This window comes from Zalophus californianus, chromosome 1, assembly GCF_009762305.2.
Source record: "Zalophus californianus isolate mZalCal1 chromosome 1, mZalCal1.pri.v2, whole genome shotgun sequence".
NCBI classification, from domain to species: domain Eukaryota; kingdom Metazoa; phylum Chordata; class Mammalia; order Carnivora; family Otariidae; genus Zalophus; species Zalophus californianus.
In genome coordinates this window covers 110,201,913-110,225,973 of record NC_045595.1, presented here as the reverse complement: position 1 = coordinate 110,225,973, position 24,061 = coordinate 110,201,913, and the positions used below count along the sequence as shown (strand labels likewise).

Sequence of the window (24,061 nt, the reverse complement as noted above, 5' to 3'; positions counted from 1 at the left end):
CAAAAAATTACAAATAGAATTACCATATGATCCAGTAATTCCACTAGGAGGTATTTACCCAAAGAATACAAAAACACTAATTTGAAAAGATATATCTATGTTTAATGCAGCATTATTTACAGCAGCCAAATGATGGAGGCAACCCAGGTGTCTGTCAATAGATAAATGGCTTAAGAAGAGGTGGTATATATACACAATGAAATATTATTCAGCCATAAAAAGGAATGGAATCTTGCCATTTGCAACAACATGGATAGATCTAGAGGGTATGATGCTAAGCGATATTAGTCAGAGGAAGACAAATACCATATGATTTCACTCATATGTGGAATTTAAGAAACAAAACAAATGAACAAAATAAAATGGACAAACTGAAAAACACACACTTAAGTATAGAGAACAACCTGATGGTTACCAGAAGGGAGTTGGGTTGGGGGATGGGTGAACTAGGTGAAAGGGGTTAGGAATATACTTATCATGATGAGCACTGAGTAATGCATATCATTGTTGAATCACTATATTATATAGCTGAAAGTAGTATAAGACTGTATGTTAACTATACTGGGATTAAAATAAAATAAAATAAAATTTTAAAAAATGTTCAAGACCAATTTGACACATCCTTTGTGTCCTTCATTAAAAAAGATACTATGAGGATAACAAATATCAAACAAGTAGAGATTATTTGGCAAGGTAAAAAAGTAATAAATCCATCTGTAGGGAGATTCATGGTGGCTCAAAGGATGAAAAGTTTTTTATTCTAAGCCTGTTCCATCTAATATGATAGCTACTAGACACGTGTGGCTATTGTTCACTTGAAATGTAGCTAGTGCAAATGAGAAACTGAATTTTTAATATTAATTTTAATTAATTTAAATTTAAAAATTGGTACTCAATTCAGCTATCTTAAGTATGTCTGGAACAACTTGCAAATGTGAACTTTTTCAAATGTAAATCTTATTAAAATTAAATACAGATTAAAGATTTCTGATAAAAATTTAACATCCAGGAGCACCTGGGTGGCTCATTGGTTAAGCATCTGCCTTCCACTCGGGTCGTGGTCCCAGGGTCCTGGGATCAAATCCCACATCGGGCTCCCTGCTCCGCGGGAAGCCTGCTTCTCCCTCTCCCACTCCTGCTTGTGTTCCCTCTCTCGCTGTGTCTCTCTCTGACAAATAAAGTCTTAAACAAAAAAAAATTAACATCGAAACTGAGTGTTGTTTTTTTTTAAAGTAGGCTCCATGCCCAACGTGGGACTTGAACTCACAACCCGAGAGTGAGTGTCACCTGCTCTGACTGCGCCAGCAGGCGGCCCTAAACACCCACCAGATTTTGAAGACTTAGTATGAAAAAATAACATAAAATATCTCATTAATAATTTTTATATTCATCATATATCAAAATAGTAGTATTATGGATAGAGTGGGTTAAATAAATTATTAAAATGCACATCATCTACTTCTTTTTACATTTTTTTAACATGGTCCTAGAAAATTTTCAATTACACATGTAGTTTCATTATATTTCTATTGGAGAATACTAGTCTAAAACTTGCTACAATTTATTAAAACATATCAAATGGTATTGTGAGCATCAAATAGGTTTTGGTGATTTTTTTTTTTTTAAGAAGTATGAATGAGAAAATAGGTGAAAATGTCGTACTACACAGAATGCAGTGTCACTAGGTTTGTGAAACATTGCATAGTCATGCAGAAAACACGAAATGGAATTCTTAAATTTCTCATAAAAACAATATTTCTCCCGATAGCTCAAATATTATGACTTTCTTTTCTACCTGTCTCTCTTCAAAGTTCCTACTCATTGCACGATGAGCCTCTTCTCAGACTGGCCAAAGGATTCGCTGTGGCAACATGCATCTATTCAAGCCTGGTAACAGAATCCAGTCTTCAGAACAAGTGTGTGTGTGTGTGTGTGTGTGTGTGAGAGAGAGAGAGAGAGACAGACAGACAGACAGACAGACAGACGGATAGACAGAGACAGACAGGGAGGTGTGAGTACATGCTCACGAAACATTCCTATTTCATGACTTCAGCCATGGAGACTTTGTTTCTTCCACTTTACCATCTCAAATAAAACACCCACCACATCACAACATACCAGAGGCGTTATGCCAACTGAGTGGGCAGTTCAAGGAACTCCCTAGTGCTGTAAATTGGGAAGACAAAGCCAACAAGACAGAGACATTCTTCCTGGGAGCCACGTCTGAAGCCACAGTCCCTCTCCTCTAACCTCCTCCTGTGTCTGTAGGATTTCATCATTGCTGGAAAATCTAGAGAAATGTTGCTCTTTGAGCCCTTCTTTTTTAAGCTGGTAAAAGACATCTCTGCAGAAACTTGTGCAGCCATGGAGGGAAATGTACTTAGAGCCATAATGTGTGCTTTGTGGGGCCGGTGAAGATAAATCCCCAAGTTAATTGCAGATTTGACTTGTGCTGCATTTTGTTGTATTGTTTTCATGGAAGCTCAGAGAAGGGGAGCTCTGAGAGTTGCTTAATTTCTACATTTGAAAAACAGGAGCCTCTTGGGTTTACAAAAGGCAGTGAGTGAAAATCAGAAAGCTTGGGTTTAATTAGTGCCTGATTGCTTGTGTTACCCAGCACTTCCGGGACCCTGTTGTCCCATCGGCAACCTGGGCAGATTATCCCTGCCTATGGACAAGGGAATAATAGAAAGAACTTTAAATGAGCTCTGAAAGATATTATCATATTTGAAAAATGAAGGCAGAATTTATTTTTTGTAGTCACCACCTTAACCTTACCTGATGCATTGTGGGAATGGGTTTTACTGTGTGAAAAGTGTTCGTGCTCACTTTCACGCCCTCTATATGTGATGTATTAAGACAGGTTTCTATGTTTTTCTCCAGTGAATTCTAACTTGCAGTCACATTTTCTGCAGTATGAAATTCCATGCAGTTGAGAATAACAAAATAATAATGTCTGAGGTTCTGAGGGTTCAAAATCAAATCCCCCAACGTGACTGTAAGTAAATATCAAAAAACATGTGCATTATATGGAATCCTCCTAAACTAAATTTTGATCATGGAGACAAATTTACTCCTTGACAAAACTGGCAATAAAATCCTAAGTTTTGAGTCAGAGTATTTTTATTTTATTTTATTTTTGTACTAAAGAAAACGTCACCATCAATTTGCTGCAGTATTTCAATGAACAAGGACTTTTAAGGTAGTCAACATAGGCAGAGCTAATTGTTTCATAAGAAGGCAAGTGGAGCATTGAGCGTGAATGAGGAAGTGGTCTAGGCAGCATGAACATCTCCATTACCTCCGTCACTGCCTGTGACCTACCTCTCAGAGGGTTTTCAAGGGCCGCTGCATTAATGCTTATGAGACTGAGTTAGAATCGAAGGATGTGGGTCTCATTTCAATGCTGGCAATGTGTATAAATTAAAATAGTAGATTCTTTGGTGATGTATCATGCATTCTGTCAAAAATATTTAGATATTTCCTATCTGCATTCATTTCTTCAAAAATGATGACATGAGTGTGAATATATTCTCTTAAAAATCTTAAATTGCACTGCAGGATCCATTTGTATATTATTAATCTTCTAGACTGAAACATGAGTCGTTATAACTCAGGTCTAGCAGACACTGAAATATCAATCGACTTCATCTCAAATGTGTTATCCCAAGGCAGCCAATTTGGGGTGCCTTCAGACTTTCTCTCATCTGGCACTATAAATGAATAACTGGGCTCATAGGCTAGATTCTTGGATGGAAATCTCTCATTTGGATATTGCATGTGAGCTATATTCTTAAAGTTGCAGGTTTTGCTGGTTGGAAGTCTGATCAAAAACACAGTGAGTCAATGTATGGTGATTAACATAACAATAAAAAATTTAAAGAAAAAAAATAAAAATAAAACCCTGTATTCCTTCCAAAAAAAAAAAAAATAGTGAGTCAAGTAGATACATCACAAGTTATAATGCCTTAGTTTCTCTGGAACTAAATAGGGATGCATATTGAGCTGAATATTGGCTATTCGGTTGACTGTACTCTACTTGCCTGCCTGGAACCTGTCTTTCTGGGGCATGGATCGGAGGATATGCCTAAGCAGGATTGGTAAGGTTATCTCCATTCTCCATCAGAGACGGAAACGGAGATGTAACTTCTGGCGAAGTCAGAAAACAGGAATAATGAACTACATTTATTCTGTCTTTGGGGCTTTATTCTAATGCTCCTTAAATTTCCTCACCTGCCTTCCTAACTGCATCTTTAGGAAAGGGTAACTGATGTGTTTGGGCCAGATGATTTGAGGCACAAGTGTTCTAAAAGACACAGGGTAACACCTCCGTGGTAGGCAGCCTCTGTGAGCATCCCCCAGTGATCCATGCCTCCCAGTGTTCACACGCTGTGTCATCAATCCCCTCCCTTGGAGTGTAGACTGGACCCAGAGACTGGTTCCTAGAAAACAATACAGTGAAGCAATAACTTCTTGCTACCCTTTCTTGCTTGCTCACTCTGACAGAAGCCAGCCTCCGTGTCATGAGCAGCTCTGTAGACAGGCCCACATGGCAAGGAAATGAAGGAAGGCCAGCAAGCAGCCATGAAATGTTCAAGCCTGCCAAGAGTAACATGAGTGAGTTTGGAAGTGGATCTTCTACCGTCCGAGCCTCGAGATGGCTGATGGCCAGGCCTACACCTTGTCTGTCAGCTCCTAAGATGCCCTGAGCCAGAGGACCCACCTAAGCTGCGCCTGGATTCTTGATCCCCAGAAACTGTGAGATAATAAATGTGTTTTTAAGCCACTAAACTTTGGAGTAATTTGTTACACAGCAATAGACAATTAAGGCAACCTACAACACTTAACCATGATCATGTATTGACTTGACTGTGAGCCTCTTGGGGCTGGGGCTGGGTCTGATTCATCCTTGGATGATTGGAACCTAGCACAGTGCCTGGCACATAGCAGGAGCTCAATAAATGTTTGAGAAAAGAAAAAAGGAAGAAAACAGAAAAAGGACAGAGAAAGGAAGAAAGGATGGGATAAAAGATAGGTATTCATGAAAGGAAGGAAACTCAAGCTGACAGAAAGCTGACAATGAACAGCTGACCGCCTGAAGAATAGCTACTCAGTTGGCAGATTTTTACCTCCACTTCTAATTAGTTTTATATTTGGTGAACGACTTGACAATTGCTCGGAGCAGAGTTCTCCCAGTGGGTCTGTGCTAGAATCATCTGAGGAGCTTTTTGTCAACCATGGGAATGCAGAATGCCAGATCCACTATCTCGGCACAGGGGGTAGCCAGGCATGTGTGCTGCTCCCGGCTGAGATGCCCAGCCCCGCAGCAGCGCCAAGGCAGTCCACAGCCAGCCTGGAGAACACGCAGCCAGTCCCACTCCCATGGTCTTAGGTGCCTTTGGGGGAATCCCTGAGGCAGAAGCTTGTCAGAATGGTGTGGAGGGCAGAAAGGGGCCAGTTGGATTCTGGTGGGGCTACAGCCTTTCCCTGCCCAGTACCCACCAAAGCCTCTCTCCTGTGGGTGGGGGTTGTTTGCTTTTCAGGCTGCTCCCCGTGGGGCCTGGGCAGCAAGGAGCATTAAGGGAACATGGAACAGATCTGTTGAACATGACCCCGAAGGAAGAAGACCGAGGTATGGATACTACTGGGAGACTTGGTAAAGAGGAGACGGGCGGCAATGGAGGGGGTTTTCCCCGGGGTTTAGTGGGGTTCCTGCCACTGAAGTATTAGATGCAGTAGAAAGGTCCAAGGTGGGGTGAGGGCTTGGGGTGAACTCTGTGTGGACAGGATATTATTACATATTCACTGAAGCATCTTTCCCTTCTATTTCCTGTTACCTCAACCCCCGGCCTCTCCCATGACCCCTCCCATTTAAGAAGCTGGAGCTACAGTATATTCACTGTGACTGCGACACCACAGAATGCAGATATTCATCTCCAGAGGAGAAGTGGAAAAACTCTGGGCGCAAATAAAGCTTTGGAAGAATCTGTGATGAGGCATAGCCCATATCCTCCCAGCCTGTGGACAACAACCATCTCTGAAGAGGGAAGGAAGAGACCTAGACATTGATGGGGGTCCCCAAGAGGAGCCCTCAGGAGAAATGTTATTGGCAGATACTCAGATAGGTCAGGATGACGGGGGGTCTGAGGGCAGAAGTGTAACCCCGGTCCCCTGGGCCTCACTCTGGACTTGAGCTGGAATGGCTGCTAGGAAGCCTGGACAGATAAGCCTGAGCCACTTCACAGAGCTCCTCAGTGGATGGAGACTCTAGGCCCAGTCCATGCTCTCCCTGACACCGTGCCAGTCCCCCAGAACAGAGGCACAGTCCTCTGTGAAAAGCAGGGAGAGACCCTCACTTGCCTGAGATTGCTTCACAACACACATACTAGGATGGGGGACAAAAATCAATAGAATGAAGCGCGGTTACAGAAAAGCCAAGAATGTCACAGATCTCACACAGCTTAGCTCCCAGGGTGACACTCACCCACCTTAGAGCCTTCCATTTATTGGGAGGGCAGATCAGAGAATTTATGGAATGAGGGGAGCTTCTGGCCATAACCCACTCCCCCGTATCTTTGGCCCCTCCATCTTTGAACAGGCTAGAGGAAATTCTCTGTGCGGGTCCAGAAGTGTGTATGACCAGTGAAACCCTAGATGAGGATTAACAAGGAAAAGGAAAGCAGGGGGACAGTGAACAACAGGACAGTAAGTGCTGAATTAGACATAAAGTGTAATTTAATGAACCGACGTCAGGTGGATGCGGAGAGATGGCGGACTGAGCCCAGCACACCACACAGCATGACGGAAAGCCTGCATCTGTTCATGCACAACTCGTCCTCAGAATCCCACGCACTCCCCTGACGTAGAGCTTTCCTTTGTTATCCCAGAGCTGTCTGCTTAGCCCTGACTCTTCTGTGCAGGAGAATTCTGTTTGCTTTCTCTGCTCACCTTTCCCAACTCACACAGCACAAGATAGCTCCGTGTTGCCAACTAGGAGAATAACAACAGCGTTGTTGTGTCTGCTCTGAGATTTCTCGAGAAACTTCAAAGAGATTTCTTAGGAGAGCTTCCAGATTGGTTCAGGTTTTTCATTTCCTTGCCATACTAAACCCATGATTTAAAATTAAGTTGTTCCCCGACGCAACCACCTACCCATTTGTGCGATTCCATTCCTTTGCTGAGTGCCTGCTATGGCACCCCATGCGTACGCTCTCAGAACCTTTAACACGCAGTGTTCCAACAGTGGAGTCCCTGTTCTGCTCCCCTCTGCTGGGGGAGGGCAGAGGCTGCATCTGTCAACACCTCCCCCGGGACCTACCCCGTGCCAAGGACACAGCGCAAATGAGGAATTCTCTAATTCAGCCAGGTCTTACTGAATACTTCAGTAGAATTTGTGGTACAGGATCTCTAGCACTACACTTTTCCGGGGAATTTTGGTGAATCAAAACCTGTATCTTCATGGGCTTATGTCTTAACTTCTGAAATGCTTTGTTTTTTATTCTTTGCTCATCCTTAGGAGTCAATGGCTATGAAGTAATTTAGAATTCCAGTTTTTTTTTCCCCACTCAATCTCCAAGTAAAATGCCTAAATGTATTGAGAACACTCCTTTCCCAGGAAGAATTTTTTTCCCATGAAGAAAGCTGCCTTTCTTAACTGATCTGTTTGATGAATTCCCCTTTTTATCTTACTTAAAATTAAAAACAAATGAACTTGCATTCCTGTAAGCTCAGAATGAACCAAAGTTTAATTATCCTGACATGGGCACTGTCTACTAAGGCCTTTTAGGACAAAATGATGGCAGACACAGGTAACTAACATAAAAATCACAAGATAAGCATCCAAATGTTGGCCTGTGTCAAACAGAACATTTTAGCTCTGCCTTTTGAAATTAGTTTGAAAAAGATAAAAGATAAAAGATCACTTGGGAGTGATCTCTGCCTTAACAAGTTCAGAAATTGTTTAGCTAACTGCAGTAGGGCTTAGTCTATGTAGTAAGTAATAGGGAGACAAAGAAATTATAGAGAAGAGGAAAGAACTCAGTAGGAACTAAAAATTAAGGAAGAAAAGAAGAAGCTGGAAAACATAGAGTAGAAGTAGTGGGGTAGAGGGTCACCAACTCCCTCAATGCCACTGATTATCTTCCCTCTTTAGAAGGTACCTGTGACACCAACAGCTGTTTAAACAGGGGACTTTGCTATGACCTCCTGTGCAGTTTGAATGGGACCTCTCATGGGTTGGTGGGCCATACAGTGCTGGACTAGAGACAGCAATGGTAATTTCTGTTGCTGTCCCACCATTGGCTGGAACATGACATGAATGCATTACTTCAAGATTTCTCTTTTTAGTTTTCTTCTGCTTGCCACCAGATAATCTCACAAGGACAAATTTGTGCTTCTAGAACAGATTACCATTGCCATTAGTCAATGTAGTATAATGAAATGTTTAAGAGTTCAGGAGCTGTATAACCAAGCACAAGGTACTTGAACTCCCTGTGCCTCAATTTCCTCATCTGTGAAAAGGGGAAGTCAGCAGCTACCCCATAGGGTCACTGGGTCCTTATGAGTAGACATGAAGAACTCAGAACGGTGTCTGACATACAGAGTGCTCAATACATGTAGACAGTCATCACCACCATCCTCACCATGCTGTCATCAAGATCACCATCATCATCATCCTTGTCACCATACTGTGCAAAGGTTGGGGCAGCAAACTCAAATGCTGCCTCTACAGGGCCAGGAAGGTAACAAATGTGAGAAAAGCAGCCAGGTATTCAACAGGGAGTAGACACAACTGTGGCTATTTAGAGAACACATGCTTGTCTAGTATAAATAATACAATTAAAATATTTAAAATCCCTATGCTTGCCTAAATAAAATGGATCTTAAGTCCAGATGCTAGTTTATGCCCACTGGTGTGATATAATCAAGACCCTCCACAACATCCTTATGTTAAACATCAGGATGAATTCCTTATACGGTTTCTCATCAAGTGCTTCAGCGTAGGCTGATAGCATCATCTAGTAAAAGTTGTTCTGCTTCAGTCCAGAGAAAAGTTTTGGAGGGCTGAGGGAAATAGAAGGACTCTCCATAAAACTAATTTTTAAGCTGAGCTTTTGAAATGGAGAGACTCATCAAAGATGAATACCCTAAATGGAAGCTCCTTTACTTTCACTCAGTGGAGGCCCCAATCTAACTACATGCCTCATAGGGAATCACATCCATTCCCACGGATTCCATAACAATATCGAATTTATGTTCATGACTCCCAAAGTTATTTCTTCAGATCAGAGCACTCCTCTGAGCTTCAGACACAAGTGTATAGTTTCCTTATAGTTCCACTTGTCATGCAGATTTCTCGACCTCACATGTCCAAAATGCAACTCTGAATTTTTTCCCCTAAAACCTGTTCCTCAGCTCAGTAAGTGACACCAGCCTCCTCCTAGTGACTCAGACCAGAAAGCAGGGAAGACGATCTCATGCCCTACTGGCCAGCAAGAAATGTCATTCCATCTCCGATCTAAGTCTCAATTCTAACAGCTGCCCTGAATCTCTGCTGCCACCACCCTAATCTAATCGCTAGTATCTCTTGCCTGGACTGCAGCAATAGTCCCTCGTCTGGTCTGCTTCTCTTCCTGCACGCCTCCAAGCCATTCTCCCAAGCCAACTTCTTTCTCCACTCCTGATCTTTGCATATACTGTTTCCACTATCTGAATGTTCTTTCTCCCACTCTTGACTATCTCATTTTTAGACCTCAGCTTAAATGTCACAGCTTCAAAAAGCCCACCCTGAGCACCCTATCTTAAAATAAGTCTCCTCCTGTGACTTTTTCTCTCTGCCCCTTATGTTTTTTTTCCTGTAAGAGCTCTTACTACTCCCTACATTCTTTTATTAATGTATTTGTTTTTGCTTACTTGTACCTTGGGAACAGGGGCCCTGTGTACCCTATTCTGTCTCCCCAGTGTCTAGAACAATGTCTGGCTCTTTGGTAGATAGATGGTCCTGATGTTTCCTGAATAGAAGGAGGAGGAGAGGAGGAGAAGAAGAATGGACCAGAATCCTCCTGATTCTTCTCTTTCTGGTTTCACTGTCACTGCCCTGTTGGATCCATACTGCACACATTGAGAATTCCCCTTGGAAATCTCACAGAAGCACCGTGTTAGTTTAAAGTACATGAAGATATAGGAATTGTGAAACAATTTAAAGGTCAAAACTTTGAAGAACTAGAAATTAATGTTTGAAGGAAAAATACTGCTGGGAAATGATGGACAAGCTCTCTAAATTAGTTGTTATGTGAATCTGTGAAAGAACTTGAACGCTTGAAATTTCCAGATTCCTTAAGTGCTGTTTTGACTAATCTTTGCACAGAGGCAATAAAATGCTATAACGGATACATTTCTGTACATAACGTGCTTGGATCAGTTTCTTATATGAAACCCCAAATGAGCCCAATTCTACTGGCTCTCCAACTCTCTCTGATGAATCAGGTTCTTGGCACTGACAAATCCATGAGAGACTGAGGCATCTGAGTGTTAGGAGCCTGCAGAGACTTGACCTTCTCCTCCAACAGCAAGCAGTGGTGTCCTAGCCCACTTGTGGGAGCTGATTCACAGGGGTTGAAAACCACATTTTGGCTGAGATGGTGGGGCTTATGGTCTGATTTCTCCTGGGATAATTTCAGTCCTGTTTTTCTTGTCTCCATTGCTTTCTTCGTCACATTCCAAACACTGGATCGCACCTTTTGCCTGGTCCCTGAGGCTAAATGTCTTTTCATTTGTCTTTTTAGGCTTATTAAATTTGTGTCACCTTTTTTTAACCTGACTGGTAAGACATTAATAAATACATGTTTTCCATTTTAGGATTTTCCCCAGGATCTTTACAGATTTTATGCCACGTAGACTTGGAATACCTTGTAAGAAAGAGATGTACTCTGAAATGAAAATAATATCATCTTGGTTCTTTCTTCTCTCTCATATCTCAGTAGGAGAGCTGGCTTTATTCTATCACTCCGATCACTCTATTCATTTACGACTGTGGCAGGCTAACAAAACAGACCCAGGTGGGCAAGATGTCTGAAAAGTCATCTGATGAATTAATGTAAAGGCTGTAATAGGAAAAGAAAAATGTCTCCGTAACATGAATCAACTTTTGCCTTTTTCCAAGACTCCTTTACATTGGACTTCTTCATTTTTGATGGTTGTCAGAGCTAGTACTAGGTAACCACTTACTATTAATAACATAATTTACATATGTTATTTCATTTAATTCTCACACCAACCCCGACACTTAGCATACCTGGGTTTTTTTTAGGGGAAAAAATGGTACTAAGATTTCTTCTGATTATAAAGCATTTAAGAGACGATGTCATGATTGGAGCTTAAATCTTGGCCAACTACAAATGTCGTGCTTTTTCCACCGGGCACGACTCTCCTTAGTGAAGTGTTGCGTGTTCCTTACTTGGGAGAGATGATGCTCCCGCTAATTTATTTCTTCACAGACTGTAGCATGACCATAGCTTTTCATGGACCACGTATACATCGGCACTTCGTATACCATAAATTACATGATTTCCTCCGAGCTTCTCTCCTCCCAGTTCAAAAATAACGAAACGTAGAGCTTAAACTGTAGTTGATTTGCTTTATTTCCTGTCAGGTGTCGGCTAGAAGATCTCTTTGCTAATAGCTACTCCAGACCATATCGTTAACCGTATAAACATGGAAAAGGTATGTATCAGACCATAACAGGGGCAAACACATCCCTTTTATTTCAGGAAGGGTGAGCACTTAATGTTCATTTAACTGAAGCCTGCACTCCCCCATTTGTTCCTTCAGAAGAATGAGATGGCTGCAAAAATCGGGCTTAGCAAAAACTGGATTTAATTCAGTTAGCTCTGTGGTGAGATACCACGGAGGAACACCACACCAGACAGCCTCATTGATTTATTTTCCTCTCCTTTCTTTCTCAGTTGTTTCTCTTTTCCTTCATTTCTTTCATATACAGGCTAAAGTTGGTAATTACCCTTCTGTTTCTAGTTCAAATTAGGATTGGTAGAGAATATTCCAACACTGAATTTCCCAGTTAGTCGGTAAGGAGTCCTTGACTCAAGCTCTCCCCAGGTGCCCCAACCGCCATATCCCAGCAATGCCCCTCTACCTGTCCCCACTATCGAGCAACTAAATGGCTAAAACCCTGCTCCAGCACTAGGACCAACTTACCAACCCTGCTTCTATTACAGTTTGTTCTAGCAAAATGTAATCACGCGAACAACTTTTCACATTTCTATTACCTTGGGCCCAGGGATCTCAAATGGAATATTCTCAAACTGAAATATTTTTGTTTTGTAGGCCATAATATGTTCAGAAATCCATAAATCTGTTTCAAATTCAAGTTCCATAATCTCAAATTCCAGAGCTCTTGAGTCTCACTAAACTTGAGTTTTTCTTCATGTTAACACTACAAGTGACCAAAGAGGGTATTTCTTTATTCTCAGTTATATAATAAACTTGGAGAATTAGGGAACGTAATAAAAAAAAGTAACCAAATTAAAACTCAACTTTAAAACTGGTACATTTATTTTTAAAACCTCAACCCACTTCTTTCTCCCCAAAACAAACATTATTAATGGAGCAATTCACTTTTCCCCTTTGCCACCGGGAAAAGGAGAATTACAGCGCCTTCTGAATCTGATCCACTGCCTGCTGAGCACAGCATGCAATTAAACTACAAATAAATAAAACAAATTATGCCATTTATTTGTTTATACTTCTCATTCTAGGAAAGATTTTAGGCAGCCTATTGTTTATTATAGGGTAGAATGGATAGGAAAATTTGATTTAATTTGATTTAATTTGTTTGGCCTGTTTAGAAGGTGAGCTCTGGGAAGAAGAGGCCATACTTTTGGGGTACATATATGGGTGCCCAAAAGGTAAGTTTTCCATATTCACCATGAAGAATTGAGAGTATTGGGGTGAACAGTAAAATAAGGTGGAAGAAGCAAAAATTCATACCAAAGAAATCTTTTGGTCTACCATTCAATAGTTGTGTGAACTTGTAAACTTTATTTATCCTTCAGTGACCTATGGGCACCCTTATGCCCCCCCTTAATGGACACTGTATGTTTCTGTTTCTTTCTTGAACAGGTATTAGGCATATCGTGTTGGATTCAGATGTGATTGTCCCTTTGACTCAATGGGATATGGGACACCCTTCTGGTGGAGGGTAAGGCCTTTGAAGAAATACAGGGCATTATCATCAACTATCAGAGAAAGAAGCCAGGTTTCAGAACTTGGACAATTAACCTTGGACAGGAGGGAGCAGGGAAGTCTCTGTTTCTGGACCTCACCCTCTGGGTCTAGAATTAGTGGTAAACAGAGGGCTAGATCCAGAGGTAGACATCATGGGCTCTCAGAGCACAAATTTACCACCTGATCCTATTTAGTTGTGTGCTATTCTCTCTGTTTATTTCTATTTTATTTTTTTTATCTCTTAGCTAGTGTTTCACAAAGTGTAGTCTTTGGTCAGACCAGAATCATCCTAGATGTTAGTAAAACAGAATCTTTGGGATTAGGACCTTGTTATCAGATATTAAATAGGCCCTCCAATTTGAGATTCACTGCCCTGGTCTTTTAAATATTCCCATCTTTTCAGCTATGCCTCTGAGCAGATAATAGGTACACTCATGGTTATACATGTGGAAAGAATGTTAAGAAGACGCACCCACCACCTAAGATCTGTGGGCAAATGGTGGGTGGTCAGTGGCAGCTAGTGGTAGTTTCCAGAAGGAGAAAGTTGCTCTTGGCAGGGAAGGACAGAACCAGAGCAAGGAAGAATCTGGGCTGGGAAGTCGAGCAGTCCTTCTCTTCGAAGTAGATTTCCCTCTCTTTCCAAACTTAGAGGAGTTTGATTTTATTAAGGGAAGTGGTCCTTTTATTTACAGTCCCATATTATTTGTGGTTCACACAAAGGACCCCTTTAAAAAGTTAACCAGCAAGAAATAAACTCAAGAGAAAATGATACAGATTTTTCTAAGAAAAAGAAGCTTTGGGTGTCTCTGGTCAAGACAAGCCCCACAGAAAGCACCAAAATGTGAAAAGGAGCTGTGTTCCAAAGTGTTTCTCCAGGCCATTCTAGAAGAGGACTCTGATTACCTAATCAAAGAAGATCAGATGGATTCAAGACCCTGAGGTGCTAGCAAATCATTGAATAGGAAAGTGATCATGTAGTATCTCAGCCAGGGCATTAACTGTTAAAAACATCAAGAGGAAGCTCAACATGTCAAAGCAGATCTTCAGTCTACAGTAAGAAGAGGCAGGATACATTTTTCCACTTACAAGTTCTTTGTTTTCTTTGACTTCTTAGTATTTATTGGTCTATATATTTAAGTAAATTAGCCGTTATAGTGTCACTCTAAATAAGTAGCCTTTCTGTATAGTCACTAGTGTTTGTTCCTGGGCTTTTTAAATTCTCCAATCCTAAATATGTTGGAGCCTAAATCCACCCTGCTTTTGATGCCATCAGAACTAGCTTTGAAGTCAGCCAAGGGGGCCAAGAAGGGAAGGTCTCAGCTGGAGTATGAACCCACTGGGGACTTTCCAGCAAGCTCTGCACTCTCCCATCAGCTGAGGACACTGAAAGGGCCCTGACCTTGGAGGCCAATTCACTGAACGAAGCTTCTCTGTAGCTAGAGAGGCTTGGTGACACTCTCTTTTCTTCTGAACTCAGGTCTCTGAGGAGTCTTCATGGCATCATCATAAACTCCCACATGGCTACTCGCCCGCTTACAGGGGAGGATCTCTGACCAGAAGCTGATCTGTTCTAAGGCCTAGGCAGCATCCATATCATCTGAAACTTGTTAGGAATGCAGAATCTGGGCCCCCTCCCCAGACCTAGTGAATTTTAACCAGAATCCTTAGATTTAAGCATTAAACCTTAATCCTCAAATTTTAGAAAGACAAAACTGTGGCAGCTAGAGCGCTCCATATTTGGAGCCCATTTTAAGCAGGAAGATTTAAGTTCACAGCCTGGAAGGTAGACACTGAATGACAGGGTGGGGGGAGAGAGGCGGATACAATTCTTCCTAACAATGGGGGTCTGTGCAGATTATGTTGCATGTAAAAGTTTTCTTCCTTCATGTGTATGTAAATAGCACAAACTCTAATAATTAATGATGTATCTTTAGGAGAAGTAGCTCCTAGCTATGTTATCAGGAGGAATCCTCTTTGTGCTCCTAAGAGTGGAGAGAGCATCTTGAAGAGAACTGAACCCGGACACCGTCACCCCCTACTTGCCTCCTGAAGTCCCCCAGGAGGGTCAGTCCATCCAGGGGTTCCTCGGGCCTGGTTGTTCATCAGAAACACCTGGGAGCACTCAAAAACACCAATACCCCGCCCCCACCTCAGACCAGTTACATGGGAATTTCTGGGTATGAGGCTTTGTGCAGGGGTATTCTTAAAATCTCTCTTCGGGGGAGGGGGAGAAGGGTGGGGGATGGGTTAGCCTGGTGATGGGTATTAAAGAGGGCACGTTCTGCGTGGAGCACTGGGTGTTATGCACAAACAATGAATCACGGAACACTGCATCAAAAACTAATGATGTAATGTATGGTGATTAACATAACAATAAAAAATTAAAAAAAAATCTCTCTCAGGTATGCAAGCCAGGCTACTCAGAATTAAGAAATGAATAGTGTGTCAGAGGGGGTGTGGGAAAGTAGCATTTACAGGTGTTCCTCGGGCAACCGCAGGGGATGAAGGTCCACAGTGTAGGGACAGGAGGAGCTAGGGAGACTTGGGGACAGATGAGGACAGCTAGACACTGGGCTTTATCCATAAGGAGACCCCATGCAAAGAGCTTAATGTCTTTGGGTGCTTTTCCTTGGATTAAGAGGACAGGCGATGCAGCTTACAGTCATCAACTGTTCCAGTTGAATATTTTCATTCCTTTTAGGTCTCTTCGAACCTGGAATGGAGTCCACCTTTTGCACCACCTGTGGTGTTGGCAGTATAGAGGGAAAAAAAAAAGGAAATGTAGATGTAAAATGAAGTTTGGCTTCCCCCATATTCACACTTTCTTTGAAATTCATGTGTTTGTGGAAAATAGGGTATTATTGGGGGACTTCGGCCAGGCGTGCCAGGTGGTGTCTCTGAGGAAGCTGAGGGTACCAGAGCTCCACTGGGAACATGGGGGTGCAGAGGGGGGTCAAGGAGCAGATACCAGGGATGGCTGTGTTGTGGGTGTGGGATAAACCTTTCCCAACATACGTTAGGTGGTGGTCGTCAAGTTGATGGCTGTGACCCATTCGTTTGTCATGAAATCTATTTTAAAGTTCACATCCAGTCTTTTTAAGCAGGATAAAATGGCATGGAATAGAATAGAAACTATCGGAGCTCACAGCCCATCCCATATGTAAGGAAAATGATTGTTTTTTTAAACTTTGGCGTATAGTATGCATGTATCTGTGTTTGTGCTTTGGTTTACAATGGAAAATGTTCCTCTTTCTACGGTTATGGTCAAAGCATTTGAGAACCACTGAATTGTATTTCTTTGCTGCCGAATAAAAAATAAATTTTACTGGAAACAGTCTGTGGGTACAGCGCTCGTGGTGCTATGAGATAGGCCACGGGGAAGATAAGCCGCAATCTCAGCCTGACAGAGCTCAGACTGTGGAAACAGGCAGAAGAGGGGTGGAAGTTCTAACAGCAGGTGCACAGATGTTCAGGGGCCTGGGGCAGGCCTAAACCACAGGACAGACTCAGACAACATCACTGTGGTTAAGATGGTGAGAACTGAGCTTGCCACCACAGCATTTTCTTGGTACTCACCCCAAACTTAGACATAGTCTGACAGCCTTATGTGTCTGAAAAGAACTTGACCCATGGTCTAGACTTGGTTTTTAGAAGTTTCCTTCATTCAGAGTTGACAACTTTCTACCAGTTTTCAACCCCAAATTTAGCCACAAAGGTAGGTATGTTACTCCAAGGGAAACTAACATTACTATCTATTATAAATACGTATCTGTAAGTTGTCACTTTACATGACAAAAGACGTTTTTGTATTTCTGGTCATCAAGTTTATAAGTGCATTTCATGTGATTAAATTTACTGTAAACATAGGGTTCAATTTAGAAATATGCTACCTTTTCCAGACTGGCATACTGCATTAAAGGAGGAAGTTCTCTTTCCATTAATAATTATTTGATAAGACCAAGATTTCTCTAATTATTCACCTTAATTTGGGAGGTGGGGAGTGTGGAGGTGTCAGGGGAGTCCAGTTCTTCCAGGAAGAAACAACAATAACGAAAGTGGACTATCCAGCTATTATATATGGGGACGATACAACTGCTTTCTTGGCAGCAAAGATGGCCGATGAAGAAACAGCAATAATGGGCTGGACAGACACCCAAATTATAAAACCCATTTCCTCTCCTCACCATCTCTGACTTGACCCATCAGGTGAGATGGTCACAGGCCCACTCAAGATGCAAGTGGTGATTCCACCCGCAAGGTTCCTGAATTGGCTGCTTATCTCCGATAGTCTTGTCTGAAGTGGCAGGGAGGACACGCCAGCTGAAAATGGGCTCCCTATGGGAGCTTCCCATAGGGAACGGTGGGTTGTGGGGGTTTTCAAATCCCCCAAACTCTGAGAGAGGTGTCGTGTGGTTAACAGAACAGTTTCTCCCCCTTTCAGAAGGAATCCTGAATCATTGCTAAGGACGTCAGCGATTTTAATTTTTTAGCTTATCCAGAAGTCCAGTTCCCAATGGATTTTTCCTTTTACTTGAGCTGGATGCTACTCAAGATGGACTTTTCCACTGGGCCCTAGTGAAAGATATCGTGGAGCCGTGCTTACATCTGGGCAACACAATGTGTAGGACTCTTTCGTGAACCCCTCAGAAATGCTTTTGCTGCTAATATTGAGAAAGAATGCCTCCCTTAATTTCCCTTTGATAGGAACAAGGAGAACATACATCACTCTACCTTCAGAAATTGTATTTCCATCCATAATCATATTTGACGTTTATGACAACTTGCAGAGAGAAATTGAACAGATATTATCATCTACCATTACAGATGAGCGAACAGAGACATGGAACCTTGATAGGAGTCTCCCTCATGTCACCAAATAGCAAAAAAGACCAAATGAATCAGATTATACTGTCTTTTTCCGGGACCCCACACAGAGGGAGGAGAAGCAGTGAGGAACCCAGGAGAGGGGCTCATTATCCCTGGTGGGCTGTGAGCTCCCGACCCCTGCCCCAGATCCTGTGGGCAGCAGGGGTGCAAAGGCAAGAAAAGGCACCCACACTGGGGCAAGTCTGCCACCGTTACTGGGATGCCCGGCAATACACGAGCCGCTGCCTGCCTGAGTAAATGATCGGCCCACGACAGACACAGGTGTTATTGTAACCAGAAGAGCCTGGCCATTGGGCTGCACTGAAGTAGGTAAAAATCGTGCGGAGGGACCACAATCATACAAGCACTGAGCCACAGATGCGAAGTTCAAAGAATGGCTCTACCACTTATTACCAAGGCGGCTTTGGGCAGTCACTTCACCTCTCTGAGCCTCAACTTCTCTTCCATAAAATGGGATAGTCAACATTCAGGGTCATTGTAAAATCAGAAATTTGCACATACTAGGCACTTGTATAATTGGGGGAGGAGGGTGGGTTTTTACTATTATCTTAGTCCGCCACTGGGGCATACTACACTTGAAATAGGCCCTGTTGCCACACGCTTTAGTATGAGAAGTCAATTAAATAGTCCTTATGTTCCTAATGTCAAAAAAGAATGGCTATGGAATAAAATATTATTAAATATTTGACAAAATCGGGATACCATGCTTATAGTTGGGCTCTAATATCGAGGCCCACATTTTTGCTTTCTTAGGCAAAGCTCCACAACCATTTAGTGTAAACCAGCCCCCCTGGGTCATTCACGCCCTTGACCCAGGCCAGGTTCCTGCCTGCCCCTTCAAACCTGAGTGCCTCCGTATCCTTCGGCATGTCCCTGTAGGGAACAATTTTCCTCTTCTGGGAATTTCTCCATATTCTGACTAAATCTTCTTAAAGGCATGTGTCAGAAGTGTTGGTGGGGTCTTGGGAGTGTTGTGGTGACCCAGGAGTGCCAGATCCTGCCCTGTAGCATACCACCCACCCATCCCCGTGACCCCATGAGATGCCAAGGGAGATACCAACACAGTGCAAGAATGGACTAACATAGCAATGAGCATAATGCCCACACTACGGCTGTCTGCAGGTCCAATGGAAGCCCCAAAGCACAGTCATGGACACTGGCAGCTGGGACATGGACAAGGAGAAAGATCTAAAAGGTCTGTTTTCTCCTCCTTTAGCTTAAACCTGAAATGTATCACACTCTAGGAAGCTTAATGACATGAAAGGAGGTAGAGATGCCAACAAAAGTAACATGCCTGGCTTCCCAAGTGAAAGTGGGCCATCACTTTTCAAACTAAAAGGAACAAAAGAGAGTTTTGTGCCCACACGCAAAACCTTTGAACACACAGTATTCCTGCCCACTAGCAAACCTGCAGACCCGACCCAAATGGTGTGTCCTGGAACTTGACCAATCAGCTTTGCGACTCCCTCCCTGGGTGGCTGGCAGTGAAGGGAGGGGCGCTGAGAGATGGACCTTCCCTGGAGACCAGCAGCACACACGACAGTACGTGTCACCTAGTGACTTGCGCCATCATCGCTGGTATACACACCATCCTCCCGACAGGATTACAGACTTCCTGAGAATAGGATCTGCTGTTAGTTCATACCACACAGTGTTTCAAACAGAGAGATAGACTACACTTAGCTCCCAGGACCCTGAGATCATGACCTGAGCTGCAATCAAGAGTCTGACGCTCACCTGACTGAGCGACCCAGGAGCCCCAAGTCAAACCAGTCTTTTTTTTTTTTTTTAAGATTTTATTTATTTATTTATTTATTTATTTATTTGAGAGAGAGAATGAGAGAGCACATGAGAGGGGGGAGGGGCAGAGGGAGAAGCAGACTCCCTGCTGAGCAGGGAGCCTGATGCGGGACTCGATCCCGGGACTCCAGGATCACGACCTGAGCCGAAGGCAGTTGCTTAACCAACTGAGCCACCCAGGTGTCCCAAGTCAAACCACTCTTATTGGGCTCTCTGACTCCAGTAAGAAATGCTTTAGTGTCTTCCGGCAAACAGCTCCAAGGCCATCAACCCTTAGTCTTCAAAACAGCAGCTTCCTCTCTCCACAACCCTCAACTACAGTGTCCTCAGTTGATGATTTATTCCCAACTTATCTCATGTATATAGAATGAAAGTTTATTTCTAGAGGAGAAATTTTGACCTCTTATGACAGAAGTAGACAATATGAATAATTTCCATGCCTCTAAATGCCGTGTGACTTATGGTAGATTTAGTGAGGTTGGTGGCAAAGACAGAAAAAAAACAAACAAACTGAGGCCAGACCCTGTGATTTTTACTGCAGTAGTATTCTCACTGGCTCCTGTGCCTCATCCTTATACTACCAGTGGCCACAATCACAGAACTCTACATTCCTCTGCATGTATCACAAACCTTTTAGTTTTGAAATTGTGGTCCTTGAATAACAGCACATGAAACTTGCTTATAGGCCTAGGTACACTAGGTGTATCAACTCCCTGGACCCCACCACAGGTTCACCTCACTGGTTTGCACAGGTGGGGGTTCTCCCTTCTTTCCCATTCCTTGTCTTTCTCTGTCAAGTTAGAGCACTTATTCAAAAGAGAAAAATTTCCACCAGAAGAGGGCTGAGTTATCTTCTCTCCTAGAATTTCCAAAAAGCATCTTCTGGTTTCTCACTGGAAGTTTCAGGACCCATCTGTACAAATAAATTATTCTAGTTTTTCATCACTATAAACCTCAACAACTGAACTTCCTTAATCCTTGCCATCCTGAACAGGTAAAATCCATGGATCATCAGAAGTAAGCTTTAAATTATCTTCAAGTTGCTGACCAGAATTTTAGTCTGTAGATGAGCTTAAAAGAATTTGGGTCCTTTCTCCCCAACAATTATGAAACTAATTCAGTAACAGCCAAGATTTTAGCACTGTGGTTAACGATATTGTTAATCTTAAATATACTCTTGATAACAAAAATTAGACAAATAATTCTAGTTCCTTGAATGCCAACAGAGTGGTTCAGCCACTGTGGAAGAAGACAGTATGAAGGTTCCTGAAGAAATTAAAAATAGAACTACCATACGATCTACTAATTCCACTACTGGGTATTTACTCAAAGAAAACCAAAACACTAATTCAAAAAGATATATGCACCCTTATGTTTAGTGCATTATTTACAAGAGCCAAGATATGAAAGTAACCTAAGTGTCCGTCAACAGACGAATAAAGAAGAGGTAGTATATATACACAATGGAATATTACTGAGTCATAAAAAATGAAATCTTGCCATTTGCCAACAACACGGATGGATGTACAGGGTATAATAAGTGAAGTAAGTGAAATATCATATGACTTCACTCATATGTGGAATTCAAGAAACGAGACAAACAAAATGAGACAAACAAAAAACAGACCCTTAACTATAGAGAACTGCTGATTGCCAGAGGGGAGGTGGGTGGGGGATGGGTGAAACAGGTGAAGGGGATCAAGAGCCCACTTATTGTGACGAGCACTGAGTGATGTATGGAATTGTTGAGTCACTGTATTGTACACCTGGAACTAATACAGCACTGTATGTTGATTATACTGGAATTTTTAAAATGCGAAAAAGCTTTACATGTCCCAAAGCCTAGAAATCCTACCTCAATTATTCCTTACCTGGAGGCCCAGAAAATGTCTGGATATTGATGGGCTACTATTTTATTTTTAACACCTAATTTTGAAAATGTACTATGTACTAGGCAACATGCTAGGGGTAAATAGAGCTGTAGCCCTCAACTGTAGGGAACTCACAATCTAGGGAAAAACAGGCATGGATATGAATAATTTAATACTGTGTGAGGATAATGGAGTGTCATGTGATAAGTGTTATAGTCGATATGTGTATAAAGTGGTGACTCAAAGCCGCTCTCCTTGGGCAGAGGCAAAGTAGTGAAAGAGGTAAGAAGGAGAGGTGAGTAAACTTGCAGAGAGGAGGAGAGGGAAGCAGGAACGTGGACTTGAGATACGGAAAGAGTTTTCCAGGTGAAAGAATAAGGGAAAGAGCATCCTGGGATGAAGGGACAGCAAGGGAAAAGTCACAGAAGTGTAGAAAAGAACAGTGTGTTTGGAGAATCTATAAGCCCCTCAAGAGAAGGCCCCAGATGCCAGCAAGAATGAGCTCACAGAGGCCTTTGTTACACAGAGCCACTGGGGTTTTACCCTTTAAGCAGAGAAGTAATGTGATTGGATTTGTTTCTAGAAGCAGAATGTTGTAATTGAGCAGCAAACTCAAGCATGGACTTGGAGAAGAGCAAGACTGCAGTCAGGGAAATGACCAAGGGTCAGGGGAATCATCAGGAGTCAGGGGAATGATCAGGAGGAAAGTGTATGATCTTAGGGCTGAGGTAAGAAAGTCTGGAAGTTGAGGGAATGCAGATGGAATTCCAGGTTTGGGCTTAGAAGTTCACAATAAATACACGTGATCAGTGAGTTCTGACAGGTGTAGTGGGGAGAGTCCCAGATAAGAGTTGATGTAGGAAAAAAGGTGGGTGGGTTGTAAAGAGGCAGCCCAAATGGGAAGCTAGGGACCATGATTCCTGACGAGGGTTGACTTCCATTTATATGAGAAGAAAACCAAGGTTAAATGAAAAAAAAAATCCAGAGGGAAACCAAGGATTCAACTAATACTTACTGGGCAGCTTTTAGATGCTGTGCACTGGGACAGGCAAAACTGTCCCCCTTTCATGTCAGAACCCTCGCAATATCTACCGTGTGCCAGAACTGTGGTTCTTAGTTTCACAGATGCAGAAATTGAGCTCAGATAACTCGTCTGAAGTTTCAAAATTCACAAGGGCAAAGCAGAGTTTTGTTCCCAGGTTTGTGTAACTCTGAACTCATGTTGCGAGATCCAGAAAAAGGAGAAGGCCCTTCCATGGGTCTTGGCATTGAGACATCCATCACATCATTTCATCAACATATCATGCGTTTGTCAAAAAGTTCAGAGCCAGAGGGGAGAATTCGTGGGTCAGCAAAAGATGCTCATTGATGATGTAGCTGGTCCACTTGACTCTGCGTCTCTATTTCTCTGGACCTGTGTTGCTACAACTGGGGGTGTTCTTTTTTTTCCCCCTAAGATAAAGAAAGGGACATACTCACTACACCAAAATAAATTCCAGAGAGATCAAGGATATCAATGAAAAAAAAAAGAAAGGAAAGAAAAAGAAACCTAAAAGACTTTGAAGTAAATTTGGGATTTAAAAAATTACCTCAGAGGACTTTCAAAGCTAACAAACTCCAAATCCTGATCATTTGATGACATAAAAACTAAACATTTCTGGGAAAAAAAGGCCAACAACCCAACTGAAAAGTGAACACGTTCACAGAAAGCTGAATAAAAGAAACACAAGTGAATTTTGAAGTGTGAAAAGATGCAGATTAAAACTTCATGTTGATACCATTTTTTACCTATCAGATTAGCAAAGATCAAAAAGGTTGATACGATTATTCATTATTGGGCATGGAAAATAGGCATTCTCCAACATTATCAGTAGGAGTGTATTATGAAGCTATCTTTTAACAGAGCAATTTGGCAACATGCATTAAAAGTTTCAATGGACATTACATTTGATCATGCAATTTCACTTCTAGTAATTTCTATGAGCATACTTTGCCTGTACCTAAAAATGCATGTATCTTGCTTTTCAGTACAGCTATGTGTCTGTACGTATGCGTGTGCACGTGTGCCCAGAAAAAGACTAGGAACAGTTCATTCACTGATAGGGACCATCCTATGCCAACTATAGTACAGCTGCCAAAATGAATGAGGTAGATAGAGACTGATGTGATCTGATCTCCAAGATAGATTTCCAAGGAAAAAAAGCCAGATGAAGAACAGAGGGCATAGTATATCACTATTTTTTAAGGAAAAAAGGTGTACA

General features: G+C 42.2%; 1 protein-coding gene across 6 annotated transcripts in view; it reads right to left on the bottom strand.

Annotated features, from left to right (window-relative positions):
* The window catches only part of KCNAB1 (potassium voltage-gated channel subfamily A member regulatory beta subunit 1), a 398,382-nt gene that overhangs the window by 187,832 nt on the left and 186,489 nt on the right, over positions 1 to 24,061 (bottom strand). Inside the window, exon 1 of one of the 6 annotated variants that reach the window (XM_027587684.2) lies at positions 7,153 to 7,251. The exons of the other annotated variants lie outside the window; for them this stretch is intronic. Within the exon in view, the coding sequence (XP_027443485.1) occupies positions 7,153 to 7,202 (50 nt within the window). The 5' untranslated portion in view covers positions 7,203 to 7,251. Of the gene's footprint in view, positions 1 to 7,152; positions 7,252 to 24,061 lie in introns of those variants that run through there. 6 annotated transcript variants of the gene reach the window in all.